Source organism: Rhinolophus hipposideros (genome assembly GCF_964194185.1).
Source record: "Rhinolophus hipposideros genome assembly, chromosome: 20".
Taxonomy (NCBI): domain Eukaryota; kingdom Metazoa; phylum Chordata; class Mammalia; order Chiroptera; family Rhinolophidae; genus Rhinolophus; species Rhinolophus hipposideros.
In genome coordinates, this window is record NC_138066.1 from 2,222,771 (window position 1) to 2,235,541 (window position 12,771).

Below are 12,771 nucleotides of genomic sequence, written 5' to 3' on the forward strand. Positions count from 1 at the left end.
CCCTGAGCAGGAAAAGAGATGCTGCCTACAGATAAAGAATGACACCAAAAAGAGAATGAAAAATAGTGAGAAGAGGGCAGGGGAAGAGAAATGGGAAGAACACTAATGATCTTGTTTGGAAATCCATGAATCCAAAATTCCTGGTTATGTGAGACCCAAAATTTATATTTTCCATTTTCTTTGCTTAAGTTAGGTCATTCACAACAGAAGGAATTCTGATTGTAACAGAAATCATCCTTGTCCTGGTAACTATGAATTATTAGGCTATTATTGTGCACCAGGCTGAGGGCACAGTGGCCCACCTATATAATTTCATTTAATCCTCACCACAACTGGTGATGTAGATATTGTTTCCCAGATCAGGCTGAGGGAGAAACATCCAAGAAAACTAGCAGACATGAATGGTCTTACTTGGAAATGTGGGCTTGGTGCTCTATCCTGGTAGATTCCAAGTTCTTTAATCGAACAGCTGGTAGGAGGAATACGCAAATTCCAAGCCCAGTCTCAAAGCATGTGCTGAAAGCCTGTGCTGAGAGCAGTCTACCCAGCAGGTACCACCAAAGCCTGGAGGTTTCAGAGATGCGGGCGTTCGTCCAACCTGTGGGCCTGGCTGGCGCCAGCCGGTTCGCTAGGTCCTGCCACACCACACATTTCAGACCCTGAGACCCACTCCCCCCACTCCGCCCCAGGGGAGGCGCAGAGCCTGTGTATCCCTGGTGTCCAACCAAGGCTCGGAGGACTCAGCCTCCGTAACCCTTCCGTTTGTTTCCAGAGCTTTTCTAAACTTTGCTTTCCAAATCCAGGAGTTCCTGTGCCTTTGCCAGAACCGCGGGCGGTCACAGGGGTGCAGAGGTGCAAGGGACGTGCGTGCCCAAGATCGCAGACTGGCTGGCGGCGAGCTCATCTGACCCAGGGCTGCTGGCTGTGGGCGCAGTGAGGGCGGACAGGGGCGGGGACTAGGGAGAGGGGTAGGCGGTGTGCCTTCCCTCCTACAGCTTCTGCGCTCCCGGGCCGCCGGCGCTAGGCTCATGGAGGCTCCGGAGAAGCCCAGGCCCTCTCCCGGAGGCTGTGAGGCCAGCCCTGAGCGCCACAGGCCACGCTGCCTGCGGGTGTCTAACTTCCGAGAAGAGCTGAGGGCGCTCTTGGTCCTGGCGGGCCCCGCGGTGAGTTTCGTTGGTTTGGAAGCCCAGTGACTGTGTCGCCCCGTGTGGCTTGGAAGGGGGTGAAGCAGAAGGAGTTGACAGGGCAGCCCGCGAGTGGGCGGGGGAGAGGTAGCGTGCCCAGAGCAGGACGGGCATGCGTCCTCATACCCTCTCTGCACAGCCCAGCCCGCGGACCTGTCGGGCACAGGGGCACATCTGGCCAGCTACCCCGGAGCGGGGATCTGCTCGCCTAAAGGGACTCGACCCATCTTCTCTGGGTTGTATTCCGGCAAAGCAAGCAAGTTATCAGAACCGCAAGATACTCGGGAACTTTGAAAACTAGCAGTTCTGGAGCTCAGGTATCTAAATTATCTAGAGGCAGGGAGGAGGAAGGAGGAAGGCGAATTCTCTGTGTTGGCTTTAAAGCAAAAAGCTATCTTATCTATAGTCAACCTCTGCGCAAGAAAACAAGAGGTATCCTGTCCCACATTTTCCTCCCCCAATTATTATGCTCATAAAAAGTTTTTAACGTGGTTCTCTTTGGGGTTGAGCTTTTGTTTTGTTTTGTTTTTAATCATTAGGTTAGGGCTCTTTCTGCGTTGTCTATGTAAAAGTAATGTGGGTTTTAAAAACCACAAGACCCATACACACAAAAAATGTAACCCCATCCCTGTTCTCCTGCCAGTTTGGGCGGTTTTCAAGTCAGTAGGATAGGAGAGCCATTCCACTGGACAAGAAAAACCCGGTGTGATGTGAGGGTGGGAATAAGCCTTTGGCCATGGGTAGACATTCTGCATTTGCAAAGCCTAAGTCAGCAGGTGTGCCCTCCTGGAATGGTGACTGTTTGTGGGATCTTGTGATACCCACAGTGGTGTGCACAGTGGCTTCAAGAATAATGACAGGGAGAAAGCCATGAAGTGAAAAATCCATCCAGCAGCAAGGAGTTTATGAAGCTCTCTTACAGAAAGGAAAGAAAACGAGATTTGGAATCTCCATACCTGGGGCCCAGTTCACTGCTTTGATCTCAGAAGTGGGTTAGGAAACTGCTATGTGAACTTGAGTAGTCTTGTACCCTCTTCTCTTCTCTGCCCATTCATTCATAACAGGAGGTTAATAATTGTTCTGTGGCTCAACACTCTCTTGAGGAGTTGTGAGAAAGGTCTCTGCAAGGTTGTTATTGCTCTAATACTAATAGTACAAAAAATAAATAAACAAGGCAGCTTTCTGAGACCTCGCTCCTCCCAGGACAGGTCCTTTGTCCCCACTGGCCCCCACAGTAACCTGGTCCCTGGAACTGCAGGGATTAGCACTAGACTGACATGCCAAGCCCCTCATCCTTTATGTTTGTATATACACATGTGTATACATGTATATAACTGTTAATTACAAATGTAATATATATTCCTTGTATAAAAAATAGAAAACCAAGACAAACAACAGAAAAAAGCTCTGAAATTTCACCAATGAGAGATAATTTGGAAATTTTCCTTCCGGTCCTTTGTGTGTGTTTCTATGTGACTGCTTTACCCAATGAGGTCGTAGAGTTCTGGCAGCTGTTCAGTCTCTTATGAATTCTATATGAAGCCCCTCCTTGTCTCTCCCATCTCGGTTCTTACATGCTGTGAGTTTTCTATCTCCCCAGGGGCAAAAGGGGGGAAATGGCCCCTTCTCCCATGCTCAATGACCCATACTTTGCTCTCCAAGGTTCCACCATACGTTAGGTAGGATGTCTGGTCTGGATTTCCTCTGTGATCTTCTCTGTCCATTCCCCATGTTCCTTCCAGGCCTCTCATATTAAGCACTAACCTATGAGTATCCAAGAGGATTCAGGCTAAAGTGTTAGGACTTACCACTCTCCCATCTAGCTTTTTTTTAAAAAAACACACGGCTTTTACTACATCTTTAAAATATCTCAAATAAAGTTGAGGAATTATCTATATCTTGCTGTTTCTGTAGCTGAACAATTTAGCTCTTATTCATCAGCCTGCTGAACTGTGCCTTTTTCAGAAACATAGATACCATCCAAAAATTTTCTAATATCCTTGTTGCTAACTCTTGTGGCTTGTTGAATCAAAGCAGCTGAATTTGATACAAGTTCAATGTTGTTTCCTTCAAGAATTAACTCATCTTTCTGGGCTTGAGATACTGAACAAGCAACGACTGACCTCATCTGAACCCTGCGGATATATTTTTCACCCCCAAAATTTTGAATTTCAACAAGAGAACCATTCTTCTGAATAACCATATTGATGGGGAAGTGAGCACACACACAGACCTCATCTTGTAATGGAAGCACAGTGTAACACCCTTGATTGTGTTCTGTGTGTGACCATAGATAGTGCAAACAGCAACCAGTTCCTTTCTATTTCCCCTCCATTTGTCAACTTGGAGCCTCTTCTTTTTCTTTCCAAGGAGACTGAGTTTTACAATGATGTGAGTGAAGTCCCTCTGCAGGGTGCCTCTGGGGCCCTTCACAATAGCTGTGAGTTCCTTCAGAATGATGTCCACATTTTCTTGTCGACAGTCTGATTGCTAAGAATGGTTTTCATCTTCACAGTAGATGCAGCAAAGAGAGCCCACTGAGTTTTAAATGAGACCTGGAAAGAGAGAGTGATATATAATACAAAGGAAACTGAGATGAACGGTGCATATCTGAAAAGATGCTAGGGGTACATTTTCCATCTATCCCGCAGAAAGCTTTAGGAAAATGTGTATGTGTGAGGGAGGGAAGGCGGTTGTGGAAATTACTTAGCCTCAGGTATTTCAAACATGCTTTCTTTTTGTCATTAGTACCTCATTGCCAGGCTGAATTTTCAGAGTTCTGAAAATAATCCAAAGGAGGGACTGCCTGTTCCCCAGGCATAGGCTGTGCACAGCATGGCCCAGGGTATAAAAGAGGTGGAATAACCAGAGCCCAAACTGAGGAAGCTTGTTTTCATCTATGTAGAGAAAAGAATACCTAAGAGAGAGCTGGAGACCAGGAAGGTTCCGCTGGGTGAGGGGCATCTGGAGAGACTGGCTTGACTGCAGCCAGAGGACACACAAAACATGCAGGCTAATGGTTTGACCTTTATCTAATAGGCAGTTAGGCTACATCTGAGCCACTTCCAGTTCAGGTTGTTGAGACAGTTGTTCTTGAGACATCTGGGGGAATAAACCAGTATGCATGTTGGTTAATTCTCTGGGCACAGCAGCAACATGCCCTGGGATGGGACAGTTCTGAAGGATCTGGTCTTTGATCCTTCATTGGGTAGGTAAGGGGTAGGGGTGGGCATATGTTGAAAAGCAGATCCCTCAGCCCCACAGACATCAGAACTGGTCTCTTGAGATAAGCATGGGCTTTGTGAACAACGTCCCCAGGTAATACTTAAGCACAGGAACCACAAGCTGTGGCCAAGAGCCTTACCCAAAGGGCTTGAAACCAGAATCTGAGAACAAGTACAGGATTAGCAATATGGGCCAGGATCTTCCTGGGACTGAAGCTCACTAAGGGCCGCTGTGTTGGACCGTCTGAGCAATGTGTTCCTGGCCTTTTATCCTAAGTCTCCTTTTGTCTATGTGATTTAACTACAGTCATTTGCTACTTAACAACAGGGATACATTCTGAGAGATGCTTCCTTAGGTGATTTCATCCTTCTGCAAACATCAGAGTGCATATATATAAACCTAGATGGTGTGGCCCGTTACACACCTAGGCTCTGTGGTGTAACCTATTGTTCTGTATGGGAGGAAAAATAATTCTCCTCTAATCCTTTTGGGTTCTAGGTTGAGACATCCCTGTAATAAAAGACAGAGTCACAGGAGAAAAACAAACAAAAGTTTAATAGGATGTATACCTCCTGTATACCTGGGAGAGAGATCCAGGAGTAACTCGCCCAAATGGCTGAACCCACCACCTTAAATACCATCTTTAGCTGAAGACAAAAGAAGATGTTGGGGGGGGGGAGTCAGTTATGGGAGGTGACCAGGAAAAGCACAATCAAGTTGTGCAGATTTAAGTCCTTGTCTTCTGCACTGGTAAGAGTTTCTTGAGATAAGGTCATTCCCCCTCTACCTGATATGCCTGATATGCCAGGAAGACACCCTTACAAATGGAGCTTTCCCTTACAAATGTAAGTAACTTTTACAGAAAGTAACTTCTACTTGGTTGTCAGAGATTCTCCCTTGTCTGCTGTTTCTTAAAATTAACCAAACTAAAATAGCCCTTATGCCAAGGAGATATTTGGGGCTGACAAATTCTGTTCCCCTACAGCTCCTAGGCTACAAACCTGTACATCATGTTACTGTACTGAATACTGTGGGCAATTATAACACAGTGGTATTTGTGTAATGTATTGTGCTAGATGTCACTAGGCGATATGAATTTTTCAGCTCCATTGTAATCTTGTGGGACCACCATTATATATTAGGTCTGTCATTGACCATGTTGACTGAAAAATAATATTGACTATGTGTTTCATTGCCAAAAAGGAGTTATTTGAGGAAAAAGAAAAAGGTTGCACTCTGTGCATGCAGACATAACAAGCCATGTGCACACATTGCTTTGAGTGCCAAGATGGAAAAGTGTATATATAGAAGGGAAAAGGAAGTTAAGGGGAGGGACAGTTACAACCATAGAGCTTTGTTGCAAGCATAGAGTTCTGCTTATAGGGTTCTTACAATAACATAGTGCCCTAGCTCCTAGTCCTAGCTCCTCCTACAGTCCCATGCTCATTTAAAGTCTCAGTCATAATCTTTTATTTAATTTTATTGTTTTAAAAGATTTTTATTAAAATATAGCTAACATGCAATGTTATGTTAGTTTCAAGTGTACATCATAGTTATTCAACTGTGCACCCCTGGTACTATACAGAGTTATTACCACATTATTGATTATATTCTCTTATGCTACAGAAGTGATCACCATAATAAGTCCAATAACCATCTGACACTGTACCATGCTATCTATCACTATATTATTAACTATATTTCCTATGCTGTATATTACATCCCCAAGACTTATTTATTTCATATCTGGAACTTTGAACCTCTTAGTCTTCTTTATTTCTCCCCCCTTTCTAATTTTTCAATTAGACTTGACATTTAATATTATTTTATATTAGTTTCAAGTGTACAGCATAGTGGTTAGACATTTATATAATTTAGGAAGTGATTCCCTGACTAGTACCCACCTGGCACTATACATACTTATTACCATATTATTGATTATATTCCCTATACTTTACATCCCTGTGACTATTTTATAACTACCAATTGTATTTCTTAATTCTTTCAGCTTTTTCACCCTGTCCCCAATCTCCTCCCATCTATCACCCTGATAGATTTGGTACCCACCTGACACAGTTATTACAATATTATTGATTATATTCCTTATGCTATATCCTACATCCCCATGAATACTATGTGACAACCCATTTGTATTTCTCAATCCTTTCCCCTTTTCATCTTCCCCCAACCCCCCTCCCATCTGGCAACCATCAAAGTGTTCTCTGTATTTATGAGTTTGTTTCTGTTTCATTTGTTTGTTGATTTTGTTCTTTAGATTCCACTTAAAAGTGAGATCATATAACATTTATGTTTCGCTGTCTGACTTACTATACTCAGCATAATATCCTCTAGATCCATCCATGTTATCACAGATGGCAAGATTTCATTCTTTTTTGTTGCTGAATAATATTCCATTGTATATATTGTACATATATATATATATTCATTGTATATATATATATATATATATTCCATTGTATATATGTAACAGCTCTTCTTTATTTATTCACTCATTCAGGGACACCCAGGTCACCTTCATATCTTGACTTATGTAAATAATGCTGCAATGAACATATGGATGAGTATGACCCCTGAAAGTAGCATTTTGGGTTTTTTCAGATAAATACCAAGAAATGGGATAAAGTCCTTCTTTGTCTCTTCTAGTAGTCTTTGTTTTAAAGTCTATTTTTTGTCCAGTATATGTATTGCTGCCCCAGCTTTTATGTTTGTTTGTTTGTTTCCATTTTCATGAAATATCTTTTTCCATCCCTTTACTTTCTGTATGTGTCTGTATGTGTCTTTTAATCTGAAGTGAATCTCTTATAGGCAGGATATATACGGGTCTTGTTTCTTTATTCAATCAGCCACCCTATCTTTTGATTGAAGCATTTAATCCATTTCCATTAAAAGTAATTGTTGATAGGTATGTATTTATTGCCATTTTATTATTTAAATTTTATTTATTTATTTATTTATTTATTTATTTATTTATTTATTTATTTATCATCTTAAAGAAGTCCCCCTAATATTCCTTGTAATATTGGTTTGATGGTGATGAACGCCTTTAGCTTTTTCTTGTCTGGGAAGCTCTTTACTTGCCCTTCGATTGTAAATGATAGCTTTGCTGGGTAGAGTAATCTTGGTTGTAGGTCCTTGGTTTTAATCACTTGTAATATTTTGTGCCAATCCCTTCTAGCCTGCAAAGTTTCTGCTGATAAATCAGCTGTAGTCTTATGGGAGCTCCCTTGTAAGTAACTAACTGCTTGCTTTTCTCTTACTGCTTTTAAGATTTTCTCTGTCTTTAACCTTTGGCACTTTAATTATGATGTGTGTTGGTATTGGCCTGTTTAGGTTCATCTTGTTTGGGACTCTCTTTCCTTCCTGAGCTTGTTTATCGATTTCCTCATCAGGTCAGAGAAGTTTTCTGTCATTATTTCTTCAAATAGATTTTCAATTCCTTGTTCTTTCTCTTTTCCTTCTGCTACCCTATAATGTGAATGTTGGTACACTTGAGGTTATCCCAGAGGCTCCTTAAATTCTCCTCAATTTTTTTGGTTCTTTTTTCTTTTTGCTGTTCTGATTGGGTGTTTTCTGTTATCATATCATCTAAATCATTGAATTTGATGCTCTGCTTCATCTAATCTGTTGATTCCCTATAATGTATTCTTCATTTCCATTATTGTATTCTTTATTTCTGACTGGTTCTTAATTATGTTTTCTATTTCCATTTTTATATTTCCTATCTCTTTGTTGAAGTTCTCCCTGAGATCATTGAGCATCCTTATAACTAGTGTTTGCAACTCTGTGTCTGGTAGATTACTTGTCTCCATTTTGTTTAGTTCTTTTTCTGGAGCTCTGTTCTGTTCTTTTATTTGGGATATGTTTATTTATCTCCCCACTTTGGCTGCCTCCCTGGGTTTGTTTGTATGTATTAGGTAGGGCTGCTAAGTCTCCCCGTCTAAATAGAATGGACTTACGTAGTAGGTGTGCTGTGGGGCTCAGTGGCACAATATTCCTGGTAACTTGAGCTGCATACTCCATGTCTGTCCCTTGTGTAGGTGGTGTGTGCCCTCCTTTTGTAGTTGAGCCCTGGTAGCTGTTTGCACATCAATGGGAGGGATTGACCCTCAGGCTCATTGGTTGTGAGGACTGGCCTTGATTAGAGTGGAGGAGCTGTTGTTGTGCAGGGGCTGATCCTACAGAGAAAAATCTGCCTCAGCAGGACTCTCGTGTCTGCCCAATCTGCCCCTTGGGTGTCTTAGTGATGCTCCAGCTCATTTTGAAGCTTGCCACTGGGAGCACCAGCCCCAGGACCACCTGGGAGGAGACCTGCTGCAGGTCAAGTTCAGCCACAGCCTGTGCTCCACCCAGGGCTACCCAGCAGGAGCCACAAAGAAATCCACAGATGGCCAATGCCCATGTTGTACTTGGAAGTGCCTTGAGAGGCCAAGCCGAGAACCAAGGCCAGCTGCCCCTAATGCCAGGCTTAGGGTTGCTCAGTCAGAGGTACAGGACAGGCTCAAGTCAGATGCTGCTTGTCTGGGTTCCACAAACCTTTGGGAGACCCTAGGAGTCTGAGCCAAGGCAGGCGGTTTGTATGAATAAGCCACTGGAGGGGGTGGCCAGTTAGCTCAGTTGGTTAGAGCATGATGCTCATAACACCAGGGTTGCTGGTTCGATCCCCACGTGGGCCAGTGTGAGCTGCACCCTCCACAACTAGATTGAAACCACTACTTGACTTAGAGCTGATGGGTCCTAGAAAAACACACTTAAAATAAATAAAAGTAAAAAAAAAAAAGCCAGTGGAAGCAGCTTGGATATGCCCACAATTTGGGTGGGGCGAGGTCTCCAATCACCAGGGCATGGTGAATGAATGGTGTTTGCCAGCTTGATGGAGACTCCGATATGGCAGTGGCCTGTGTCTGCACACTGGGAAGGGGGAGGGTTCAACAAAGAAACAATGGCTTCTGCCAGCTCCAACATCTGGGAGAAAGCTGCCTCTCCAGACCCCGTCCTGTAGCTAGATAACGCAGTTCCCCACCATATGTCCCTGTGGCCCGTCCAGCTGCTGCCCCAGTGCTGGAGCTCAGAGCCATTGATTCTATTGGTGAGTAAGTCCTTGTGCAGTCCCTTTAAGAGGAGCGACTGAGACTCTAGCCACCCTCCGTCTTACTCAGCCACAATCTCCAATGGTTTTTCACAACCATTTCAAAATCTGAGTTATGGGGACTTCTCTCCCCAAACTGGAACCCTGGGGAGGGGTTGGGACCCCTCGGTCCTCTGAGGGGACCTCCTCAGCTGAGATATACTGCCCAATTTTAAATAGTCACATGTGGGTGTGGGACCAGCCCTTTCCACGTCTCTGCCCCTCTTACCAGTCTTGAGGTGGCTTCTTCTGCATGTCCTTAGTTTTAGGGCTTCAGTTCAGCAAGATTTTATGCAATTCTCTATGATGGTTGTTTTGTAGGTTAGTTTTAATATTGATGTGGTTGTGAGAGAAGGTAAGCACAGCATTTACCTACTCTGCCATCTTGACTGGAAATCTCAGTCATAATCTTTACAACCAAAATGTTATTATGCAACACATGACTGTGTTCCCATTCTTGGACTGGGCACCTGCCCTATGAAAATCCCATCCTCCACATAATTAAGGAAAATATTCCAAAAAAAGAAAGAAAGGAAAAAGAAAGAGAGAGAGAGAGAGAGAGAGAGAGAGAGAGAGAGAGAGAGAGAGAGAGAAGGAAAGAAAGAAAGAAAGAAAGAAAGAAAGAAAGAAAGAAAGAAAGAAAGAAAGAAAGAAAGAAAGAAAGAAAGAAAGAAAGAAAGAGAGAGAGAGAAAGTTCCATGCAATGTGATTTATAATATCAAAATCTAGGAAGCCACCCAAAGGCCTGAACATAGAGGAGACTGAGCACATTTTCATGTGAAGCCATGAGAAACAGTTTGTGTGTGGCTTGCCAGGAGACAGGGTACTGTGGAATGGAAATACCATTCCATGGAAAAGGGGGAAGCAGATTCTGTGACACAACTGATTGTAATGGCTTTTGTGTATAAAAGCTTCAAGGACAATTACCTGAGAAGATTTGAAAGTGATGCTGAGTTTACAAATAAAAAAGGACCTCATGGCCTTTAAAGTTATATAAATTCACAGTCAAAGAGACACCAAGCTCCACTGAATGAAACCACAGAGAATATCTGTCAGGGTGGTTGACAATGCCTAAATAATGGCCTATCCCCTGGTACAGACCCATGGGAATCCATTGACTCTAACTTTAGGTTCTAAAGAATTGGGCTTTTTATACCAACCTTTTAAATTTACACCCCACCCCCTCAGCTTTTCAGTGTCTCGTGTCTTCTGTCTCATTTTGGCTTACTTTTGCAATACATTCTAAAAGCATCCCTTCTGCTAAGTAGGCCCTGTGGAAATTAAGTCATACTTGGTTTCTGTAGTAGTGAGAGAGGTTCCTGGGTCATGGTTTTGAAGTTGATGCAGGAAAGGTATGTCCTCTGCCCCTGAACACACACACAAGGTTAGGAGCAGACCTTTCATGTTTTGAAAATCTGGGCCCATCAGCAGAGTTGAAAACCATCTTTCCCCAGATATGACTTCAGGGAAGGAAAGAGGGCTGTCATCTGAACCATCAGAGGTGGGGGCCCAATCAAATCCCAACATTGAAAATTTGGGTTGGCAACAGTGCTGGCAAATGGGCTGTGTATGAGCCGATGGAGGTGAGGACTAGAAGCTGTGTGACTGGGAACCCAAGAAAGATGGAGTATTGCCTGAGCTCAGAACAGAGGAGTCTGTTGCCCTTGAAGGACTGTGAGATGCTCTGTCCTAGCAGCAGCAGCAGTGAAGCGTTGGGCTTCGCTGTCCTCAGGAGTGGGAGTCAGATGAATCCCCTTCTTGGGCCACATAAGCCTCATAGCAAAGAGGGGCTTTCCTAAGATGTACTGGACTGCTTGGGTCAGGCAGGGGATAGGGTAGGGTGGGACATGGTTTTAAATTAACTGAAGGAAATATGGTAAGTGTCCGGATATGCAGCTAAAGCATTACAGAGCAATTCATTATGGTTCCTGGAACCTTGAAGAAGAATGGCTCAATGTTCCAGAAGCCGAATTTGCCCTCATATCTGAGCCTTCATAGAATTCAAGAATTAAAGGTGTTCTGCAGACTGGTAATGTTTCACCCCAAAATTCCAGATCCCACTGGCCTGTTTGGATGATCTCATTTCTGCCTCAGCTGCTCCTGTCTGTGGAATTTCTTGCTGGCTATTGGACGCTGTATTCTCTCTAGCCCTCACTAGGAATCTGGGTTAATAAGGGGTTTATCTTAGAAGGCAGCCTCTGAAATTTTCAGAGAAAATATATATGGGATCTATGACATGAGAATCTAAAGTGAAAAATGTAAAAATATAAAAAATTTAAAAAGCTAAGAACTTCACAAAAACATTCTGATTACAAATGAGCGTTTCAATATTTTTCAAGAAGCCCACCAGAAATCACACTTGCCTGTGAAATTTGGCAGTGCTCATTGAAAGTCGCATTTCTTTACTTCTAACTAGAGTTGATTCAGAGAGGGTGGAGGAACCCCAGGAGCCCCATGCCTCTCCTTTGACTGTGATGGTTGGCATTCAATATGTAACTTCTTGTTTTCTGTCTCTTCCCAGTTCTTGGCCCAGTTGATGGTATTTCTCATCAATTTCATAAGCTCTGTGTTCTGTGGCCACCTGGGGAAGCTGGAATTGGATGCCGTCACACTTGCAATTGCAGTACGTATAGGATTTTCTAACACGAATTTATGAAAGCCATCTGTATTAGTTTCCTCTAACTGGAATTACCACAATTTAGTGGCTTAAACAATGCAAATGTATTATCTTACAGTGCTGGGGGTCAGAGTCTGAAATGGATTTTACTGAGCTAAAATCAAGGTGTTGGGAGGGCTGCAATCTTAATCTCCTTTGTCACCTAACCTCACATATTCCCATGTTCTGGGGATTAGGACAGGAACATCTTTAAGGAGCTATTATTCTGTCTAACAGATCAGCTAATTTGTAATCCATGCAGATCTGGCTCCCATTCTTGGTCCCACATCTGGAAGAAGGGAATTGGAAAAGAGGGGTTGAACTCTGACTTTAGAAGAAACTGTGACCCCTCTCACCCCCATGACTTGTCTGTCTCACTGAGAATCCTAATCCAGAAATTGAACTGGAAGATTAAATCCTGTATCCTAATATCTAAACCTAAAACTAGGAGGAACCTCAAATCCTCTCTCAAACTTGCAAAAACTAGAGAGATATGTCATTGACCTCTGCCAGGGGTTAACTGGCTAAGCATGGCCAAAATGGCTCAGTTAGCTAGGTGT

General features: G+C 43.2%; 1 protein-coding gene and 1 pseudogene across 4 annotated transcripts in view; one reads left to right on the forward strand and one right to left on the reverse strand.

Moving 5' to 3' along the window:
• Positions 1-923: 923 nt before the first annotated feature.
• The window catches only part of SLC47A1 (solute carrier family 47 member 1), a 47,045-nt gene continuing 35,197 nt past the window's right edge, over positions 924-12,771 (forward strand). For all 3 annotated transcript variants that reach the window (XM_081028468.1, XM_081028469.1, XM_081028470.1), the window contains exons 1-2: positions 924-1,163; positions 12,077-12,178. In XM_081028468.1, the coding sequence (XP_080884594.1) occupies positions 1,029-1,163; positions 12,077-12,178 (237 nt within the window). In that variant the 5' untranslated portion in view covers positions 924-1,028. The remainder of the gene's footprint in view (positions 1,164-12,076; positions 12,179-12,771) is intronic.
• Positions 3,115-3,706, reverse strand: LOC308488479 (large ribosomal subunit protein uL6-like; annotated as a pseudogene). The gene has a single exon. The product of its transcript is annotated as a large ribosomal subunit protein uL6-like (transcript).